Source organism: Talpa europaea (assembly GCF_964194135.1).
Source record: "Talpa europaea genome assembly, chromosome: X".
NCBI classification, from domain to species: domain Eukaryota; kingdom Metazoa; phylum Chordata; class Mammalia; order Eulipotyphla; family Talpidae; genus Talpa; species Talpa europaea.
In genome coordinates this window covers 28,215,357-28,239,507 of record NC_140081.1, presented here as the reverse complement: position 1 = coordinate 28,239,507, position 24,151 = coordinate 28,215,357, and the positions used below count along the sequence as shown (strand labels likewise).

Genomic DNA, 24,151 nt, shown 5'->3' with positions numbered 1-24,151 from the left:
AGAGAAGAAAACAAATAATCCTGATTGTACTACCTCATTTCTATAATTCAAACAGAATTTGTTATCATGAGCACAGGCCCATTTCTACTTCCACTTCCTTAACCTAATTGTGTTTTTTTCATCTTCTATCCTAATTTATACAAATTACTTTAAATTCTCTCTTGTGTTTTCTTTTTTAAACTAGCCAGGGTATAATAGCATAAAATAAAATACTCATATCTCAATCACATTTTGACTAAGAAGTTTCTATAAATGATTTAAGAAAAAGAATATATAACCAACAATTCCAAACCATGCCCTAGATCTCTAGACATAGTATTTTAACACAGTAGTAGAATCCATCTGTGGTTCCAGTCGGCTGAGCCTACCAGACTGGTCTAAGGGTGGCTCAGGAGTCAGGTGCCTGCTGAAGGTCAGAGAGGTTCCAGATTTGTGTGTCGGGGTGCAAGAGAAGAGAAGAAGCCACTCCAGTGAACAATGCCCCATGACTCCTGGGTTACCACCCCCTCCACACATTCTCCTGGGTCTGTAAGTTTCCCTACTGCCAAAGTGGTATCGTAGCATTCTCCAGAGCCTGTTGGGGTAAGGTAAATTTTGACATTTCTTAGAGCAATTAGAGAAGTTCAGGAGTTGACATTTGCCCAGGGAATAAAGAACAATGTAAGTCATAGACCTGTGGGCTCAAGAGCTGGAAAAACTCACTTTGGTTCACAAGTACCCTGGGCATAATTTTTCTCATCTGTAAGATTTGGTGTGGGATTAGCTAAATAGCCACTATACCCCTACCTAACTTCAATGGGAAGCTCAAATGAGGTAACGGATGTTGGCACATTAGGGATGGAGTCAGGAGGAATGAATTCAGGTGATTAAGAGAAAGACATGACAGACAATATCCCTACAAGACCTGAAAACACTTTTGGCGTTTAAAGTTCCTACTGAGAGGGATTGAAAGTATAACTTTTGGGGGCCTCCCTGATGGCGCAAGGGGTTGAGCACCGCACCATGAAGCAATCTGCAGCCTCTGCAGCATGAGTTCGATCCCCGGCCAGTCAGGGAGCAACCCACATAGCACGGCAGACCTCTCCTGACTCGCCCGCTGCTCCCCTCAGTGGTGTATTTCCCCTGTTCTGTTCCCCACTCTGTCTTTTGTGACTCCTCTCACCCCCCACACCTCTGGCCTGTACCCCAGCTCTTGTATGCATAAATAAATCAATCCTTAACAAAAAAGTGTAACTTTCTCTGAAGACAAAAGAAACACTTTGTGAGTTGACCTGGAAAGGTATCAAAAGCGGTTAACATATATGTCCCTAAACCAAAAGAAATACTCTATTACAAGCATGGGGTCAAAGATGCAATTATATCTGGCAAGCATTAAAACAAACAAAAAACATATCCTTTGCTTTCAACACAGCCTGCTAGCTAAAACAAAGTTCACCTCTTAGCAACAACAAAAATTTGCTTGGTATTCCAGAACACACCCATTTGAAAAGCCTTTGCTATCGGCCGTTGGCATAGAAACCATGAGTAAATGGCTGTGGGAAGAACAGAATCAATACAAGGAAAAATAGCTTGCTTAGCTATTACTATCAGTAAAGCCTACACTGTTTTAAATAAATTTTTATCACACCATTCTCCAAAAACAAATGTGTGGTATATTTGGTTTTTTTTGTTTGCTTTTTAATTTAGAGAGGATGTGAAAACAGGGAGAAAGAGGGAATGCATGAATATGTCAATTTCTCTTTCAAAGCAGCTCCTGCAAAATGCCTTGCTCCATCTCTGACAGTGTTCTCCCTCTCCACACCCCTCACCCTACCTGCATTACTACGACCAGCAGGAAAACACTGAAAGAAAAAAAAGGGGGGGACATCAAGCATTTCCTCCTCTTTCTCCAAGACCTGGAACTGCAAAAAGTCTCCAAAACTCAATGAAACTCAGCTCATCAAATGACTGTAATAACGGTGCACATTATTTACTAATGCAAATAATCAATCAGTCAATTCAAGAGGAATTCAGGACACTTGCTTCACTTACGCCATCCAAAGGAAAAGAATTGATAATGACATTGGCACTGAAGTTTTAGTAGAAGGTAAGTGAAACATGTGGAGATGTGAAGCTGTACTCACAAAATTACATAAATAAGCAACTGACAAAATCTGAGGGGAAAAAACTGGTAACAAGAACATTTTAAACATATATAACTGATGCAACTTCAAATCTACCTTTTAGGTTAAAGACCACATTATTAATTTATATTAATTTAAAAAAACAAATATAATCTCACAAATTGTATCATATGCACAACATAAAACCTGCTTATTGTAAAAACCAGTTAAGAATTTATTATATAGAAATCAGGATCTACTAAAGCAGAATTAGAATAAGAATTCTATTTATAGGATCCATGAAGGATACAGGCAGAAATGCTAGCTAATATTATTTATTTATTGTGATTTTTCACATGTCCACTTGTTCACAAGCTCCATTGTCAGCAGAAATTTTGATCATATGTCCACCATTGTATGTCCTGCCTGTAACAATATCTGGTACAGAGAAGCTTGTCCAGTAAACTAATAACTGATTAATGAATTTATCATAATAATATGAACCTTCTATGATGGAAGTAGATAGATACAGACAGTCTCTCCCAGAAGGGATAAGGTGAGATAATGACGGTAAAGGCAGCCTGGAGCATGCTAGGAACTCAGTCAAGAAGGGTTAGGGCTGTCATTATATGGGAATGCAGCTGACCTTGAGGGATCAATCACTATGGCCATGATTTCAATTTGTTTTTTATTGTCCCAGCTGCAGGTGACACAGAAGTCATAGCACTATGCCTGCCACATGCTGTATGTTCAATAATCATGAACAAGTATCATTACTATTGTGTTGACATGCATAGTCCTGAAATGGCAAAGATCTGTATTTTTGTGAAAGAAAAAATACAGTGAGAGTTGAGTAGCTCTGGCCACCAGAACCTGTGCTTTTCCTTAGGAACTGAACTATCAAAGATGTACCACCCTAATCTTAAAGAAAGGGCCTCAGCAGCAGCCACAGAGAAAGTGACCTTGGAAGTTACTCTTAATGTTTCTCTTTCCTTACTTAGGCACTTGATGGAGCATGTAACATTTGCTTAAGCTTTTCCATGAGTTCCTCCTCCACTAATGCCTGCAGTAGGACTCCCAAAGTATGGAATGATCACAACTCCATTTCTGAAAGTGGGGTTCCCCAAGAAGCCTAGAAGATTCCAGAGGGATCACAAAACACAAGCTAATGATACTTAACTCATTAAGACCTGTCAGGAAGGCTGAACAAGCATGCCATGGTCACCAACAACTTTCAGGAAAAGTCAGAATTCTCAAGTAGCACCTTTTCATGTTACTGCCCCCTTCCTTACCTCTGTATCAAGAACAATGAGGAGTTGAATTACTTGCAAAAGTTGGCAGGGTGCCACCTTCAAAATCCCACCTCACCCTCATGCTTGAGAGTGGATATCTAGTTTGAGGACATAGGTACAAATTTGCAGATTTTCCCTTTTAAAATGTACATAAAGGCACATGGAAGGGGCAGAAGAATAAGACAGTGAAAGATGTGCACTCTTTAAATAACTATTCATTATCTGAGCTGGGCTTCGGTGAGATACATGGTGAGCTATCTCTTCCAATGAGTCTGGGTTTAGCAAGGAAATATTGGAGGTCCAGCACACTTCCATTCGGGACCTCCTTTCATTCTGAGGCTATACACTGGGATCATGAAGAGCATGCATTTGGAGTGGGCAGACTGTGCTAGTTTTAGAGCCTTGGCAAATCATTTTACTTCTCTGAACCTCAGTTTCCCCCTCTGTAAAATGGGGATATTCATGCCTGTCTAGCAGGGTGGATATAAAAATTTAATGAATTTGTGAGTAAAAAGCACTTAGTTGTTTATTGTGAACCCCCAGGGAAAATTAATATCCCTCAGCCCCTGACTGTTAGGGAGAAAGACGATTCTAAGCACAAGCCTGCTTAGATTCCAGGATAATCATCAGACTCATTTTCTTCCCAGTTGGACTGGAGAGTAAATTTATGAAACTGTTTAATCAATAGTTGAGTCCAAAGGATTTGTTTTCTCTCCCTACAATAAATGTGCCAATAAACATAAAAGTACTCAATAAATATCAGCACTATTATCTTTACCATTGTTATCACTTACTTGTCCAGGAAAATACCATGCAGTGAAAAGAGAAAGTGGGAAAGCAAGGGGTTTTTTCCCCCTTTTTTAACTGTGGCCTATTGAAGCCAGTGTTCCTAAACACAAACGCGTTGCACAATTTTTAGTACTTTCTTCATTCCTCACCTCCCCCTGACATCCAAACCGCTTTTTCTAAAGGCTACTGGTTTGTTTTTTCACGTCATTGCCAGACTCTCTCAAGCACCCTTATCCCCGCTGACCATCACATTTTTCCAAGACTCCCCATCTCACTGATTGGAAACCAATTTCCATATACCACAAATGTTCTCAGCTCCAGACTCCTTAAGGTGCCAGGCCCACATTATATTATAGCCTGGGATGGAGTGCAGGGTAGAAGTGCCTATTTAGAAATTAAGTGGTTGGGCCTCCCCTGGTGGTGCAGCGGTTGAGGGATGGGCTGCGAATCTGCCCGCAGCCTCTGCAGCACCAGTTTGATCCCCGAGCCCCAGTGAGGGTCCCACATGGCGCGCAGACCTCTCCTGCCACACCTGTTGCTCCCCTCAGCAGTGTATTTCATTGTTCTGTCTGTTCTGTTCCCCGCTCTGGCTCTGGTGAATTCTCTCACCCTCCTGCGCTTCTGACTGTACCCGGATTCTTGTATAAATAAATAAATTAATTTAAAAAAAAAAAGAAATGAAGTGGTTACTGGCATGGGAATTCTGGTTTTAGAATGAGTAAATGACTCCTGACCTAAGGCAGCTAGTTCTAGGAAGTGGGCTATAACATCAGATCGGAAACTTGATTTCTTAACGCACGTTTCCAAACTCCAGGGGCTCCATGTTTGGCTTCAGTGAGAAAGAATAACACTGGCAACAGCTGCTGTTTGAGTGGATATCAGCAGTTAGTTTAAACAATTTCTTGTTTAAACAGTAGGAAACGGCACAACCCAGCTAGACTTTCCAAAAGTCAAGGCTGGGTACAGAGAAAATTACCAAAACATGCTAAGAAATATCAGGTTAAAAATAAGGCTGAATAACCCATTCAAAATCTTAAAAAGTGGCCTCAAAATATTTTGTTACTTGGAGCCTTAGAATTGCCACAGAGAGGTTTCAGGAGTTGCTTGGGACTCTGTGTGTGTGTGTTGCAGATACCTTACCTCCACCCCCATGTCCATGCAGATGTATTATAGGGAGGGAGGGAAAGAAGCTGACAGCCTCCCATCCCTAATCCCCTACTCTAGTTGGGCTAGGAGTACAGGTGCAGCCTTTGAAGACCACATGATTCCAAGAGTCCACAAGGATTTTTCAGAAAGAAAAGAAAGGCAGAATATTAGTTTCAAGCCTAGAGACTATTTTTATGATTGTTTTGAGAAAAAAACAAATAATTGAAAACAAAACCAAATGTGTCTCCAAATGCAATGTCCTCCCCCACACTGGTCATGGGAGCAAAACATCAGGCTTACCTTCACGTACTGAACCAGTCGTTCATTCACATTGACTTTATAAGTCTCTAAACCCAGTTCTTTCGATAATCGTAAGATCTTGTTCTGGGTTGGTCCCACATAAGCCCCACCGACATCCACGTAATCAACATGTTCATTCTGTAGAAAGAGAAAAGTGGTCAGAAGACTTTAGTTCAAATGTGAAAAACGTTTTCTATAACTTTTTGTTTTGTTTTCTGTATCTTATAAAAAACATTTATTTTTTAGAACTTAGATATACCTTACATAACTCTTCTAATGTGAAATTTGAAATGGAAATTCTTTTTCATCCACTCAAAAACTGGGCACAACCCAGTATACACACTTCACTTCATTCATCAACCCCATTTGTATAATTATTGGTGAGGCCAACTCAACAATGACATGCAAAAAGAATAAAGAACACTGTCGGATATCCTGCTGATCTAGATCCTTTTCAAGTATTTTTTTTCAATCGTTTCAAAGGTTATTATCTGTGCTTATGGGGGGAGTTATGACTGAGGGAGCCACCTTGAAATTTATTGGCCCTAATTCTCTGATTTTCCCCAGACGAAATCTTAAATCAGTCACATAAATGGGCTCTTAATTCAAATTTAAACACAGGGAAGAATGCATCATGGGAAAAGAGTCCACAAAAGTATAAAAAGATTCATATATCTGACAGATTATTTACAAATATGCAAACCTTCTTTCATAAACTGAAATTGTTTATTTTCCTCCTCAAATACAATTCTATACTTTTTCCAGCATTTTTAGTGACACATTTCCCAATGATTTAGTAATTGAATAGAGGTGAGTTACAAATCCTCTGTGTATGTGTGATAACTTCTTGTAAGTCTGTTTCTATTTTGTTGTTTACACTAGTTCTCATTCATGTTGCCTTTTCTCCTTGTAAAATACAGATATAATCTGAATCCTAGGAGGGGGATATCTTTCTCAGAGAAGATTTATGTCTTCCCTGTCCAGCACCTGGAGATGCTAAAAATCCTAGGTAACTTCATTGTATTTTCTGTGCCTGAGATGCTCTGAAGCTGGGCTGAAAGGCAATGTGGCTGAGTTTTCTTAGGCCTTAGTCCTAGGATATTGCCCAACCCAAAGCACAAGGAGTTTACCAACACCTCCCTCTATATGCACACTTTGGAGGGCTCTGAACTTAACCCTCTGTTGTCCTAGATTTTTAAGACTTTTGAAAGAACTACTTAGCCTTTTTGCTTGTTTCTTCAGCAGTAGGCAAACTCCCACTCCTCCATGCCCAGAGAGAAAGTAAATCAATCTTTCCTGATCTTTGCCCAGTGATTCTTCACTACCTAGCTGATGCTTTGAAGGGGTGTGGGGGGGGAAGGGGGGATGTGTGTAGAGTCAGTTTGAATCCAGCCAAAACATCACCCCATTTGAGACACAAGATGCAAGACACTCTTTGAGGTCTCAAGTATGGAAACTATGATACTGTACTGAAGTTATTTGTTCACATGAACTTTCTTCACTAGAATGTAAGGTACCAAAAGTGAGAGGCTATCATTTCTCATTGAATGTTTGTTGAAGAGAAAAAAAATGAACACTTATTTCATGGAGTAGCTTAAGGCTATGGAACTTGAATGGCTTAACTGCAGCTCTCTTTTAGTCCAATGGCTCCACTTCTAGTTTGTGTAAGGTATTATATTAAGGTAAGTATTAAAGTCACTTACCCTCACAGTATATGTCCTTCCACCAACTCTGTCACGGGCTTCTAAGACCAAAACATTAGTGCCATGTTCAGCTAAAAGTTTGGCAGCCGACAGCCCTAAAGAGAAAACAAGACAGGGGAATAATTAATGTCTAAACATGAAACATCCAAGATTTTATCTTTTTTATTAATGAAGTACCATTGTTTCACATCTCTTAATATTCTGACAATAGAGGATTTCTCCCCTTAGGTGTGGTCATCATAGCTTTCCCAATATCGAAGCACCCACAGTCCTCTGCCAGAATGCGTTATGCTCTCCCCCTCACCCAAGTTTTCATCCCTCCTCTCTCAGCTTGACCCTCTGTTTGGGTATCTCTATATTCCACATATAAGTGACACCATCTGTTAGTTATCTTTCTCCTTCTGGCTTACTGCACTGAGTATAATCCCTCCCAGCTCCATCCAGGTTGCCACAAATAGCGTAAGTTTATCTTTTTTGATTGTTGAGTACTATTTCTTTTTGTATACATACACATCTTCTTGATCTCCTCATCTGAAACATCCAAGATTTAGCCAGATCTGCACATAAAATAATACAGTACAACAGACACAATCCATTGATTTTGCCATCTTTCTAATAAATTGACTGTAATTGAGTCACCAATTTTATTATCACAAATATAGTATATATCATAACTATATCATCAGATTGTTAACAGAAAAAAATGTAATTTTGTTTACATGTATACTTTGGTTTTGGTGATAATCAGTCCAATTTAAGTGAATTTACTAGAGCCCGGTATCAACCCTTATCATACCCTTTTCCAGGAACCCTGATTGTATAAACAGAAGAGTGTATTTTCTTGGAAATTTCCCCTAGCTACACCAAGTCTCAGTATATCTGGTTTTTCTTTTTTTGAATTAAAAATTCTATTTAATCACCTCTTATGATTTATATCTGGAGTGAATGTTTGCAAGACCTTGTTTTCTCCATTAGATTCAAATTTACCTAAAGTAGGAACCATGCTCTAAACTGTAATACTCAGGACAGCTACCTGCTAACATCTGTATGCACTTCTGACCCATATGAGAACAATGTACCCTTACATTGCTGACATCCAAAGATCTATGTATGCAACGAATCACAAAGAAAGGTAACCATGACAGGGCCTCCCTGGTGGCTCAAGGGATTAAGCACTGCTCTATGAAGCAATCCGTAGCAGCACGAGTTCAATCCCCCAGCCGGCCGGGGAGCAACCCACATGGCGCAGACCTCTCCTGACTCGCCCGCTGCTCCCCTCAGCAGTGTACTTCGGTCAATCGGCCTGTACTGTTCCCCACTCTGTCTCTGGTGAATCCTCCCCGCCCTCCGCATCTCTAGCCTGTACCCCAGCTCTTGTATGCATAAATAAATAAATCTTAAAAAAAAAAGGTATCCATGACAGTTTAAATTCACATCAGTGTCTGCAATACTTGGTGCAATGAATTTCCTGACACAAAGCCAATGGCTTCTTATGCTGACTGCAGAAAAATAGGGATGGAGGTATGATGAAAAACATGTTTTTGCATCAATCATTTTTCCTATGTTTGATTATTTCTTCAGGTTTATCTCCTAGTTTAGTTTCTTGCCAGTTCCTTTTAATAAATCTAACTATAAACTAATTAAATAAAAAACGTTTATTAGAATTAATCAGGTGGCTCCACTTCTAAGAAGGAGGAACTTGCCTTCTGCTGCCTAAGGAGAAGCAGAAGTGGCTCTGAACTCCAGCAGCAAAAGGACCTGCAGCAGGTTTGCCTGCTGCCCCCACAGCCTCGCAGTTAGCATAGTGCTGCATATCTTACAGATCAATTATACATGCCTTTCCTGTTGCCTCTACCAACCTACCCTTGAAGTAGAATTCATTATCGCTACATTCCAGATGAGAAAATCATGTGACTAATATGATCACAACAAAGTCTTCTGAAAAGTGAAGGGTTTTACTTCTCACTTGGCCTCATAAAATCTAACCAAATATGTAAGTCTAAGCCAGTTTGATAAATGGGATTCAGTGCCAACAAAAAATAAACACCACTCAAGAGGTTAAAGGGGGAGGGGGAGCAAGGCTAGCTGAGTCAGTACAATGACCACATCAGTGACAAAGATCATTTTGCAATTTGGCTTTTAAGGATATAACCAAGTGAAATTAAAAAGATGACAAAGAATGGTTGTTTCTGCATTATAGGGAAATGGTTGTATCTCAGCAAAGGAAGTTTAAACTCTTAGTTTAAGAGAAGGAAAACAGGGGCCTCCCCGGTGGTGCGCGGTTGAGCGCTGGGTTGCGAAGCTGCCCACCGGCCTCTGCGGTGACCGGTTCTATCCCCGGCTGCTCCCCGGCCACCGGAGGAGGGTCCCACATGGCGCACAGACCTCTCCTGCCGCCCGCTGCCCCCCTCAGCAGTGTACTTCGGTCCTTCTGTCTGCTCTGCTCCCCGCTCTGGCTGGTGAATTCTCTCACCCTTCCTCACTTCTGACTGTACCCAGTGCATGTATAAACAAAAACAAACAAACAAATAAATAAATAAAGCATGCCTCTATTAAAAAAAAAAGAGAGAAGGAAAACATTTAAAATATTTTAAAAGAATTTCAGAAAAAATGGGCTTAAAAAGATCTTGGGATTTGAAAAGGAAAGATTCTATTTAGAAAAGCAGTTTTTCTAAGATACTGAATAAATGGGATGCTAATGTTTTAGTTTTTGAGTGCTTATTGTGAAGATGAATTTGATTAGAAACTTCTATGGTAATTCAAAGGTTAGTAAATACAGAATATGGAAGCAAGATGCTATTAGAAAAGCCATTATATTTGAATAATAACAAAACCAATTTGAACAAGTAACTAGTAAGTCATAAATAAAACACAGAAAAATGGTCCAGAAAATATTTTCTAATATAACAAACTATTGTTGTCTGTTGATTGCAATGGAAAAAATGAAGAAGATGCCTGCTTCAGGATGTAAGCCCTTAACTCTTTTTTGCTCTTATTCTGTATATTCTACCATGCATTCTACCCTCCCTTCATCACTACACAATTCAACAATCACTTAGAGAAAACAAATCATATCTTAGTTGTCAACTGCACAGGTTAGGGACTTTTGCCATAATTTTTCAAAAGATTTATTTGATTGATTTAGTTGATTTCAAGTTCAACAAAAGATAGTGAACATGGAATTGCAGGAATTTAGAAAAACTAAACAAGGGACCAGGAAAAAGACTAATTAATACAAAGAAAAAATCAAAATCAACAAGCAACTATAAACCAGACTACACTGGGGAGGAGCAGGAAGAGGAAGGACTAGGGTCAAAATAAGGGGGGGGGGGATGCAATTGTATAGGGAATATAACCAAAATGAAAATGCATACATTGTGCAAAAATGAAAAATGATGTAAGAATTATATAAAATTAAAAAATAAAATAAAAATGAAAAAATAAATTCCTCTCTTAAAAATGGAAAAAAAAAGAACATGGAATTGGGAAGAGGTATGAGTCCTTACCAGGATCAGTCCTTACCAGACAGTAAAAGCTGGCTCCAACACATACCTTCAGCTGTGAAGAAGATTCCTGGCCTCAGGTCAGAGGAACAGCTGGGAGGAGTAAGGAGTCAAAAAAATGAAGCTAGACTACTACCTCACGCCATGCACAAAAATCAATTCAAAATGGATTAAAGAACTAGACATAAGACCTGAAACCATAAAATATATGGAAGAAAAAATAGGTGAAATACTATGTGACATACACCTCAATAACGTCCCCCAAAGCGAAGCTAGTGAAGGAAAGGATAAACAGATGGGAATATATAAAATTAAAGAGCTTCTGTAGAGCAAAAGAGACATTAACCAAAACAAAGAGATATCCCACTGATTGGGACAAAATTTTTGCACACAACATTAATGATAAGGTGCTGATCACAAAGTTCTACAAAGAGCTGATGAAATTCAACAAAAACAAAGTAAACAAACCAGTCAAAAAATGGGCAGAAGAGCTAAAAAGAAAATTCTCCAAAGAGGAAATGCAACTGGCCAACAGGCATATGAAAAAATGCTCAACATCACTTGTAATCAGGGAAATGCAAATCAAAACCACAATGAGATACCACCTTATACCAGTGAGAATGGCACAATATCAAAAAAACTAACAACAATGCTGGCGAGGATGTGGAGAAAAAGGAACTCTCCTACACTCTGGTGGGTATGCAAAGTGGTCCAACCACTATGGAAAGCTGTGTGGCGGTTCCTCAAACTGCTAAAAATGTAGCTTCCATATGATCCAGCAATTCCACTCCTAGGTATCTACCCAAAGGACACAACAACGTTAATTCCAAAGGGCACCTGCACCCCTATGTTTATAGCAGCACTATTTACAATAGGGAAGCTATGGAAACAACCCAAATGCCCCAAAATAGATGACTGGATCAAGAATATGTGGTAAGTATACACACTGGTATACTACTCAGCAATCAAAAAAGATAAACTCATACCATTCGCAGCAACATGGATTGAGCTGGAAGGGATCATGCTCAGTGAAATAAGTCAGAAAGAAAAAGAAAAATACTGGATGGTCTCACTCATAGGAGTAATGTAGAGGATCCAAATAAGGGATCAGGGGGAAAAAAGTAATTATAATAAAGTGAAAATCAAAATCAACAAGCAACTATAAACCAGAGACATTCTGCAGCGGGAGAGAAGGGAGTAGGATTAAAACAGGGGTGGGAAGAGCACAGGGACTATGGTGAGGGTACACGGGTGAATTGGTGGTGGGAATTTCACAGGGACTATAACCGAGATGAGAAAGCATATATTGTATAAAAATGAAGAACAATGGAAAAAAATAAAACAAAAAAATGGGCCTCCCTGGTGGCGAAAGGGGTTAAGACGCAACCTATGAAGCTGTTCGTGACCTCTGCAGCACAAGTTCGATCCCCAGTTGGCCAAGGAGCAACCCACATGGCGCAGCAGACCTCTCCTGCCGCACCCACTGCTCCCCTCAGAAGTGTACTTCAGTCAATCTGCCTGTTCTGTTCCCCGCTGTGTCTCTGGTGAATCCTCTCATTGCGCCCCCTCCACCCCGCACCTCTGGCCTGTACACACCCAGCTCTTGTATGCATGAGTAAATATATCTTATAAAAAATGCTCTTGGTTAAACAGAAAAAAATATAATTGAAATTCATTCATAGTGCCTCCTCCCTGGTGGCGCAAGGGGTTAAGATGCAACCTATGAAGCTATCTGCAGCCACTGCACCACAAGTTCGACCCCGGGCCAGGGAGCCACCCACATGGTGCAGCAGACCTCTCCTGACTTGCCCGCTGCTCCCCTCAGCAGTGTATTTCAGTCAATATGCCTGTTCTGTTCCCCACTCTGTCTCTGTTCCCCTCTCAACCCCCACACCTCTGGCCTGTACCCCAGTTCTTGCATGCATAAATAAATAAATCTTAAGAAAAAAAGAAAAAGAAAAAAAAGGAGGTCAGAGAGGGGGCAGAGTGCCTATTATATCAGCAAGTGTATGAGATCCATTAGGTTGCAGGGAATCAAGGCTCACCTAGGAAAGGTGTCCTAGACTTTCAAATGTCCTAGTGTCATAAGTTTGTGGTTCTCCCACTGGAGTGTTTTAGAGAAGAGGTCTAAGCGGGCACTAGCAAAAAACACTATGTCCTTCACCTGCACTGAGAGGTCCTCCCCTCCCTGATCATTAGGAAGGAGGGAGCCCAGGACTCCTGAATGTTCTGTGGTTTTCTATGAGACAGCCCAGAGAAGTTATATTCACTGAGAGTCGGTTAGGCCTTATTGTTAAATAAAGATCTCATCATTTTCAAAATGCAAAAACCTGAAAAGAGGAAAACAGCAGCTCATGGCCCCAGCAAATGATTAATCACTTTGCATTAAGTATTTTAAATAAGGATGATAAGTTTAAAACAATACAATTTCTATTCTGATTTCTCCCTTTTTAAACATTTGAGTTTTAAAGAAACATAAATAAAGTTGGTTAATGGATTGGAGAGGTTAAAAAAAAAATGCAAGTCTGTAAAAAGCACACCTTATTTGAGAATTCAGGCAATATTAGTCCTGGTTATTATTAAATCAGCAGAGCCTGTAGACAATATATGAGGCTGGTATCAGTATTGTCATGGCAACCTCAAACCAAGCTCCAGCCTCATAAAGCCACTGCCTGTGGAAACTGTTCTCACAGAGTGCACCGTACTTCCAATACCTTGACATGACTGCTGTCCACATAGAAAAACATAGAAAATGATTTAATGTTAACAGCACACCTGGAGAAGGGGTTAATATTTGTTTAAAAGAAAAAGGTCTGTAAGGAGATAATCCTGTTATCCTGGCATTTGTGGAACCTAGCTTATCCCGGCCTTCTCTACCTTGCCAAGGCCCTTTCCTTTACCTTACTTCTTCAAGTATATTTGCATTGCTCTATTTAGGGAAAAAAGAAAACCATCCATTTGACTCATGTCACCCTGTCCAGTTCAATTTCTGATTTTCCTTCTACAACAAATGATCTGACGGTATCTCCACTTTCTCATTAGAACAAACCTTGAGGGACTCCCTGGTGGCGCAGTGGTTGAGCGCTGGGCTGCGAAGCTGTCCGCAGCCTCTGCAGTGCTGGTTCGATCCCTGGCCACCGGCAAGGATCCCACATGGCGCCCAGACCTCTTCTGCCATGCCCCCTGCTCCCCTCAGCAGTGTACTTCATCAGTCTGCCTGCTCTGCTCCCCACTCTGGCTCTGGTGAATTCTCTCACCCTCCCACGCTTCTGACTGTACCCAGTGCTTGTATAAATAAATAAATCTTTAAAAAAACAAACAAATAAATAAAACACCAGCCTCTCTTGCATTGGAGTCCTGGGGAAAGTATAAACAAAAGTGGTTGGGAAAAAAATAAAAATAAAAAAACGAACAAACCTTGAAATGTAGTACATTCCTTACAAAAAATGTCCAATAACCCCACTGTCAATACAGACAAGCAACAGTCATCATCTGTCACATTCTGTCCCCATTACCGGCTTTATTTTTTTCTTTTTAGCACACATCACCACCTGGCACATTATAAATATTTTGTGCCAGATGATGAATATATGTTTGTGTGTGTTTACACACCAGATGGTGATGTGTACATTTTTTGTATAGTCTAAATTGCTTATATGCCCCTCAGCAGAATGAAGCTTCCAGGAAAATAGGGTCATAAAGAAAAACTCAGTATGTATAAAAGAGGACACTCAACATTTCCCCATAATTCATTCTTCTCTTGGCTCTTTTCAATTTAGTAAATGGCCAGTTGTTCAGATCAAAACCCTCTGAGTCATTCTTGAGTCCTCTCTTTTTGTCACACACCACATTCACTCAATGGGCAAATTCTGTTGGTTATAGCCTCAAAATATGTTCTGGATCTGATCACGTCCTACCACTACAACCATAGTTACTCTTGTCCAAGTCATTATGCCCAGAGATCTGCCTCTTATCTTTTACGATGACCTTCCTAAGAAGAGAAATTTGTAGATACTTTTGCATCCCTATGTTGCAGGTACTCAAATGCTTGCTGCAATGAATAGAAGAAACACAAGAAAACAAGACCATGCTAACCTGGATGAGGGGCACAGGGAAGTTTAAGTGTCAGAATATATTTATCTCAAACAACAAAGAAAGAGAATAAGGATAGGGCGCCAGATCATTCTAACCTTTATGCCTAAATAACTCAGCAGATTCTAAATACTACTACATTTTCTGGCCTTTAAACCAGTACTGAGTTTTTTAGCAAAACAAATCCTAAAATACCAATGTGCTCACAAACTTGCCCCTGTTTTATATAACCATTCCCATCTACCTCTCTATCCCCATATCCATCTGTGTTTTGTGCTTCCTTTCAAAGAAATAATTCTCTGCTTTTGAAAATGCAAAATCCCTTTGATAAGTTAAAAAAAGTGCTGTCTCAAATGATAAATAGATGAATGCTAACAATTAACTTCAATTTGCACTGAATTGGACAGACTGGTTGTCTAGACAGTCCTAATTTATTTGATTATTGTTCAACATTCATCTTCACTTTAGATAAATGGATCTCACCCAAGTTAGGGAATGCAATTACCCCTTAATTCATTATTTGCCCAATTCTTTCATTAAAATATACCAAGGGCACTCCACACTGCTGTTCTCAGATTCTGTACTCTAAGATGTGCTATGATTTAAAGCAGTTATTTCCGAAATGTTTTATGGACCATCAGTCTTCAGGATGCTCCAGGGAAAAATATCAATGTTCATGGAAACTAGAACATCTCATGCTATTTCTCCTTCTGAGGTATGTGTGGCACACAATGGCATATTACAGGCCCTGATAAGTTGTGCAGTAAAGAGATCTGTTTAACTCTGCATTTCTCCACCTTCTGCCTTAAAAAAAAAAAAGAACTGTCCCTCAAAACACATTTTGGGAAAGCTCTTTTCATCTTATAATATTGTTTAAATATTTACAGTCATAAACTCCCATGAAAAGGGCAATATGTGCAATGTCTAGAGCACAAGCTAAGAGCAGTGAAGCCAAGTTTGAGTGTAGCTTATGTTTTTTGGCTCTCCTAGTTCTTCCTCTTTACTCCTGGTTATATCTCCAAATTTGATGTTCATCACCATCTAGGAATGTGTATAGTGCACATCACATACCAAATTTTTAAAGTTAATTTTATATTTAATGGTCTCTGGTCAACAGAATTCTCATGTAACTAAACATTTGGACTCTTGGACTGAATACTCCAAGAACAGGAAAAGTACAGTCAAACACAAACTCATATTGAAGTTTTAGAAGCAACTGTTCCTAAAGCAGGAAAACAGAGTGCAAAACCCATAAATTTTTGTCCAGGGCACATAATGAGTACTCAATCAACAAACACTCATTAAATGAAAGAATATATGAATGAAGAACAAATACATGCAATAAAGGGGGTCTTTAACTTAAGCAGTAGCTCACAGTGAACTTATTTAATATGGAAACAATGACCTGAAAGCTCATCTTCCTTGCAATTTTTTTAAAAAGGAGGAAATATATCGTATGAATGGCATTTGACCTAACAGGGTGCCCCATATTTTTAAATTTATTTTTTAAAATTTATTTATTTATACAAGCACTGGGTATAGTCAGAAGGACGGGAGGGTGAGAGAATTCACCAGAGCCAGAGCGGGGAGCAGAACAGGCAGATTGACGAAGTACACTGCTGAGGGGAGCAGCGGGCATGGCAGGAGAGTTTGTGTGCCATGTGGGACCCTCACCGGCAGCCGGGGATGGAACCAGCGCTGTAAAGGCTGCAGGCAGCTTCGCAGCCCAGCGTTCAGCCACTGCGCCACTGGGGAGGCCCCATATTTTTTAATTTAAATGTTCATGAAGCAGTACCATCCCAAATAACATGTTCTAAAATATAACTGAAACAAAAGTCACTAGTTTTAGATCATCAGACTGCAAAGTAAAGCAATAATATAGTTTATTGCAGTTCAATGAAAGAGCTTATAAAGCAGGCCCAGCGGAGTGAGGTATAGAAGGAGCACTGTCCTGGAGGTCAATATTTTAAGAGTTTAAGGTCAAGTTATGTCATTAAGAATTTTTATGGCATTTGGTAATTCACTTATCTATTTGAACCTCCATTTCAGTCCCTTTGAGCTCTTACAGACTGTAATATTGTGACACTTGAACATGAATAATATGTAATAAAACTCTCAAACCTTATCATCTGGATTTTATGTTCTTATTGACCCTCTTACCTAATCAATCGATTACACATTACTAGAAAGTGAGATCTTACTTATTTTGGTGCTGCAACAAATAGAAAAGGGCTCTTTTTACTAAGTCTCATAGGCGCCACAGGGAAGGTATAAGAGGCCCAGATCCTGATTTAGTGTAGCATGAGATGATGCAAACCATTTCCAGGATGCAATATGGATGGGAAAAAAGTGTCGAAGAGGGCTCCAAAAGAGAAAGTTGTTGAGACAAAATTTTACAAAGCCAAGTAATTACTAAAAATGATACTGGAAGATACATTAAATATAACTTAATCCAAACTTTAATTTTACAAATGACAAAACCATGGTTCAAAGACATTAAGTTGTCCTAATTCATAATTCATAATGGTATATGACAACATAATAAATAGAACATCCAAGGGAAAATGCAAACATTTTTCACAATAAAATTTAAAAAATTCTAAAGATTTCTAAAGATTAACTTGTCTCAAACCTTTTAACATTTAAAAATGTAACTAAACTACTTTTCATTCGTCCTGAGAAGTTCTAATCAAACTTAAAACAAAAAGTAACTGTCATTATGAAATTCATCTCATACATGAACTAAATTCTTCAAACAGGTGCTGACTGTGTCCACACTTTCGATATCACAGGGCTGGACATTGTTGTAAACCTCTGTATGTGATCTAAAACTACAATATAACCTCAATATTTCTGGATACACCTAATTCAAATGCTAGCAAGAGGTCTGCCCGGGAGCAATAAACTTTCCCTCCCCCTAAAAAAAAAAAAAAGATTTTTCAAATATAAAATATGTAAATACCTTACCTGCACGATGACTGTTATGAACCAATACTTGACAATAACAGGCTTCCACGTTCCTTTTATCTCAATTATAGGTCTCTGTGAGCCAGTTACACTACAGTTATATAATAGGTATATAACTTACATATTATATAGATCTATTGTTAAATATATTTTTCACATGATCTAAGTATTGGTCAAATACTACAACTACCCATTAAATGTCAGATATATCCAAAAGCTCACACAACCATGAAGATATCAAAAAAATGAGAACCTGAAAAAGCATAATTCATGTGTCCTTTGTTCAACATTAAAAAAGTTAATAAGATAAAACCATCCTATCTTATTTTTAAGAAACCAAATACAGGGGGCCTCCCTGGTGGCGCAAGGGGTTAAGCACCACACTGTGAAGCAATCCACAGCCTCTGCAGCAGAAGTTCGATCCCCGGTCAGCCAGGGAGCAACCCACATGACAAGACAGACCTCTCCTATATTGCCTGCTGCTCCTCTCAGCAGTGTATTTCAGTCAGTCTGCCTGTCTTGTTCCCTACTCTGTCTCTGGTGAATCCTCTCACCCCCCGCATCTCTGGCCTGTACCCCAGCTCTTGTATGCATAAATAAATAAATCTTTAAAAGGAAAAAGAGAAACCAAATACAAAAGGGGCCAAGTAGTATCCTAAAAAGCAGAAAATTAATGCTTACCCTGCATTGAACCTCAGAGTATCAAAATAACTAAGGCACCAAAAACAAGAAGTATGTTTTTTAACATAAGCGTTTCTTAATCATTACAAAACCACACATAATGTGCTGCCAAGTTCAAGGCTTTAATGCCTACAATGATCCTAGCAGAAGTGATTCTTCAGGGTGATTATAACAAAAAGGGAAACTGTGGTATGTTGTGGACTCAAATGTTGGAATTCAGAACATTAGTCAATCTTGCAAAATTTGGCTCTTCCATTTCAGATGATGAGAAAGAATCGATCCTTGCTGAATTTATACAGCAGCAAGCTCTTGGCAGCTAGTATACTCAATTCAGTGGAGCTTAGCTCACTGAAGATAAAAGGGAGTTCTATTACTTAGATGCTATTTGGAAATAATTTCTTTTTTTAAATGACTTGTAATTTAATTTTTTAAAAAATGGAAAAACCCTCTAATTACCCAGGACTGTCCAGCATTGTGACTAAAGTGTTTTCACTGTGCACTCACTCACTGTTCACACTCACAGGCACAAAAGTCAAGAGAGGATGTGGTGCATGGGGGTCATCTCAACAGCTACTGGGATCACATCTTTACAGGCATAATAGGCAACTATTTTCCTTCCCTGAAATGCTTGCCAGGGGCTTATATCAGACACTGCTCATGGCCATATCTGCACTCTTCCAGTCTCTCCTGTTGGATATGTTTTTTTTTTTTCAGTCCTCTTATCCCTACCAAATAAAATTCTACCTTTTCTCTCAAGGTCCCAGTACTTTGTTCAATTCATAACATTATTATTTCTTTCACCAGTTTAATGTCAATTATTTTCCCACCTGACTACTACTTGCAAGAGGATGGGGCATCTTATGCCCAGGGACACTACCTACTCATCTCACATATGCTTTCCCCCTGATCTAGCCACTGTCTCGCACATGGTAGACGTTCCTAAAATGCTTTAATGAGTTCAGGCATTAGAACCACCTCACTTATGAGTTGCTTTTCCCTAGATATGTTCAAAGCTACAGCCAGACAATCACTAAGGAGATAATGCCAAGAGGATTAAAATCTTACATGATTGGATTAGAATGCCTTTTTTTAATTTGTAAATACATTCTTTTCTTTTTATTTTTTATTGAAGTAACATAATATTTTAATACTACAAAAGTTTGAGGTAGACAGCATTACAAATCATTATAAATCAACATGTGTATATACTACATTAAGTTTACCACTAAAAGTCCAATTCTACCCTTCCCCATAACAGCTGACCCCTTTTACCTGATCTCCCCCCTCCACTTCCCTCCCTCCTCCCATTTTGGTAACCACTATTTGGCTACATAGTCTACAAGTTCAGTTCTGTTAGTTCATTCATTTGTTTGTTTTTTAAGAGAAAATCCAGCAGTTTGCAACAACATGGGTGTAACTGGAGGGTATTATGCTTAGTGAAATAATTGGATAGTCTACTTTTTCAACCCCTTTTGGCCTGAGACTGATGCATGCATTGTCCCCTGGAGGTGGGCTTTATTTGTCTCCCTAAAGAAAGCCAATTCAGAAATTCTCAGTGAAAGGCAGATTTGAAATTCTTTTACTACTGGTTTTCTCTCATTTGTTATGTCTGTGTCAGCTCATGAATGAGAACTAGCATGTAAAGTTAGTGACTGAACCATTCTACTTAAAGTAACATCAAGAAACAGATAGAGGGCCTCCCTGGTAGCGCAGAGGTTGAGCGCCAGTTCCATCCCTGGCCACCAGAGAGGGTCCCACAAAAAAAAAAAAAAAAGAGAGAGACAGAAAATAAGTATGAATTGTTAGAGATCACAAGCTCTGTAAGAGGAGACAGGAGTCAAGAGGGGTCAGAGTGATCAAGAAAAGGATCTTTAATCAGGGATTGAAGAATGCATGGGACTAAAAAGTCACAGAGAAGCACTTCCATATTAAGAAAAACCAAAACAGGAAAGGAATGGCAGGACAATGTAAACCTGGTGTACCACTGAAGACAAGAGTGGTGTGACTAAAACTCAAGTCTATACTGGGGATAGTAGGAAATGCTACTTGTCCAACAACATTGGGCCAGATGACTGGGGAGTCTCTGCAAATGTAGAAAAGAAATAGCCCAAAAGATGACTTACAAAGATCTGTTGACTGGGTATAGAAGATGAAAGAAAAGGATGAAAAGAATGGTGGTGCCAAGAACCGAGTCAAGGAACTTAGGAAGACAAGGAAAGTAGCTTTTGGACAAGTAAAATATGAAGTAAGAAGACATTCAAGTGAAATATGTGGAAGCACAGAAGCTACCAGAAAGGAGTTCAGAGAAGGAAAAGAATCCAAATTAGAGACTTAAGAGCCTTCTACAGATAAGGGAAAGTCTAACTCCTAGGATAAGGGAGGAAGAGTTTGCCTAAGAGCCTAAAACTGATGAACGTTTGAGCCTCTGGCCACTTCCAAGCTAGGAGTTCACAAGAATATGTGCAAAATGAAAGGGATAGAAAAGGAGCAATCAGTGTTGGCTGTAAAAGTTCAGAATCCAATAATTTCACAGGAAACATTAAAGGAGTTTCGAAAAGAAATAGGTGCTAGATGGTGGATGATGGATAAGGGCCAGAATATATAAAAGGTATACTACTTACAAATATAGAGAAATGTTATTATTTATGTAGTCAAAGATCATTATTTAAAATGAAAGATATTTCTGTTAATAGGAATTGATTTTGAGGAATGCCATTAAGAATCTATACTCTTCTGGAAGATATTTTGTTATATAATAAGATAATAATGCAGATGTTAAGTATTGGCCATTTACTATAAGTGTGGGGGTAACATACCAAAGTGTGTAAGTCCTGACTAAAGTTAAAAAAAAAATCCAAAAACATTTAAAACTGAAATAGTGACTGTTAAGTAACTTATGGGATACTACTAAGCAAACACAGAGATGATGTGTTTTTGAGTTCTCAGGAATGCTTGGGAAGCGATCCTTCTCACCTGCTCACAAAACACCTAATCTGCACCCAGAGTTTAATCTTAAATCAGACTTGCATCCATTTCTGTTTATGAGCCATCTGGGAAGGTGCCACAGTCAGAAAGGAACGTTTCTGGTCAGTTTTGATATTAAAATCACTCCAACCTGACTGATAAAGATGACATTAGAAGAAGTCCCACCATGCCTTTCCCACTGGCATTGATATACTACTTGGCTTCTGGCATAGGAAAGTGAACTACTGTGCAAGAAATGCTCTTTATTTCCCCCAAATGGAAATGAACAATAACTAAAAGTGACCATGGAAAGATCCAGGTTTTATGAGGCCTGAAGTCAATATAAATGGGGTACCCTCTTAAAAAAAAAGAATGTAAAATTATGAGTAAGATTCAGTAGAGACCTGGTTATTCATTGAGAATAAGAACCAGAAGGTACCTCTGGTTGTAAGGCCATAAAGCATAAAGTTAATCAGTTACCTGGTAAATCCACCTCTGGTTACAATCAAGTACTAGGAGCAAAATGTAGAAAGGGAGAAAGAACAAGTAATCAGGCATAGGAACAACAAAAGATAAAACATCCCTTAAGGAAAACTGGTCCACAGTATAAAGAAAGGAGTAAAATCCCAGAAAGGACACTGAATGTAAAATATGGATGGTATACAGGAGAAGAGACAGAACTCCTAGTCAATTTATAGAACACCTCATCATCATATTTATTTTCCATTAATCTATAATGATATTACTTGTAGGAGGTTTGCCTAGGACTAGATTTTGGAAACATCATCCTACTTCATTGCAGGCACTCCACACAAATGTTTGGTGAATGAATGAATAAGTGAATGAAGGGAAAGAAGGAAAATACTTTCTTTTTCTTGCTCTCCACCAGGATCTGCTTTCCTCTAATGCTCCAAGATACATGCATGTTTTTGCTGGCACTGGCTGGAGACTGTCAAAACAACAGCTCATGACAGTCTCTTCTCTGGTGATTAAGACTGTTTATCCTCAACAGGCCAAGTCAAAAGCTATCTTCACCCAAAATTAATGTGCAAGTATGTACAGTTCAAAAGAATTATATACAATTCAATATATACAATTCAAAAGAATTGTATATAACAATGGCTACTATGGGACCATCCTACTTTCTTATTCCCACTTTCTTTCTCCCTCTCTCTAAATCAGATCCTGCAGATATATTTCAGAAATCATTAACACCCTCCTGGGCCAAAGACAGATAACTGTAGAATTCTAAGTAGGTCTGAATTAGAAGTCCTAAATTTCAAACATTTCCTCAACTATGATAAATAAGTGCCAATTTGATATGGATTAGGATGAGGTTTCCTGAAAAACCTCAAGCACCACTCAATAGGTCAACTAAATTTCCAGACCAGGACCAGGGGAACCCAGGCTGGCCAGGTCACAGGACAAGACTCATGTCGTGAAAGGGATTCCCTTTGGACAATAAATGACCTACGCCTTCCTGCAAATTCTAAAAAAATATGACAAGAGTATGTTAAAACTAAGAGCTCACCCTTCTGCCCACCTTTAAAAAACCTTTCCTAAAAGATTCCATTCTGTCCTTCTCCCTCTTGAGTTAGGGAATCTTCTAAGGAAAAGTGATTAGAGAAGAGCAGGGCTAGAATAACATTACAATCACCTCAATGCTACAAAAATTTGTATGCTGGTGTTCTGTTCAGGGCAAAGGACATGAAATCAGTGGGGCAAAGCAGTCACCTTAGAAACTAGAAGAGAGGGCCTTAAATGGAAGAAAATCATTCAGCTACACTCCCCATAGGCAATTTGACCTCTGGAGTTAATGAAACTCCCCAGACCTCAGTTTCTTTATTTTGTAAAATGAGGGCGAATATAGTATCCACATCACAAGACAGCTGGGGACTGCGCAAATCCCTACAATCTGTGAAAGATAACTGCACAACAAGAGCTAAATAAATGTTAGTATTTAATAGTAGTGGTAGTAAATTATTTTAAGAGACTCCCCACCACCAGCAATGCTGACCCAGCCCCCACTCACACCTTGTAGGACCCCAGGCCACGTCAGGTACTGTTAAACTCAAGAGAGACCCAGCAAATGCCTAGGCGTTCCCCCGGGGCCAGGGCCCCTCAGGCTACCGCTAAAGTCCACACTGACCTGAGATGCCGCCTCCTATCACGACCACGTCGAACATGTGGCCCACGGTGCTCGCTTTCTCCGGACTCGCCATGGTCTGGCTGAGATTCCCCCAAGGCGTGGGTATACGAGAGGGGCCGGCCAAGGGTGGGGCGGACCCTTCCACTGACTCTCGGGGGTAACCAAAGGGCGGAGCTGATTTTTCTTCCGAGAACCCGGCAGAGCTCCGCACTAAGGGCGGGGCGGACCTTGGTACTGATACTGGGGGGGAGCCCTGGGGCGGAGCCGATCCTCCCACGGATGTTCCAGGAGAACTTGGCCCCGAGGACACTTGAGCTGACAATCGCGAGGTCGCGGGTGAAGAATCCCGGAGGGAGCTGGGCACTGAAGACAGGGAAGACCCTACTACAGACACTAGGGAGGATTCCGTGTGCGGAACGGATTCTAGTAGAGAATCCTGTCCCGGGGAGGTGGGCACTGAGGA

At 39.6% G+C, this 24,151-nt stretch overlaps 1 protein-coding gene across 1 annotated transcript in view; it reads right to left on the bottom strand.

Moving 5' to 3' along the window:
- The window catches only part of MAOA (monoamine oxidase A), a gene marked incomplete at both ends in the record, with an annotated part of 55,992 nt that extends 32,231 nt beyond the window's left edge, over positions 1–23,761 (bottom strand). Inside the window, 3 exons of the mRNA XM_084258756.1 lie at positions 5,630–5,767; positions 7,333–7,427; positions 23,689–23,761. Of these exons, the coding sequence (XP_084114882.1) occupies positions 5,630–5,767; positions 7,333–7,427; positions 23,689–23,761 (306 nt within the window). The remainder of the gene's footprint in view (positions 1–5,629; positions 5,768–7,332; positions 7,428–23,688) is intronic.
- Positions 23,762–24,151: the final 390 nt, after the last annotated feature.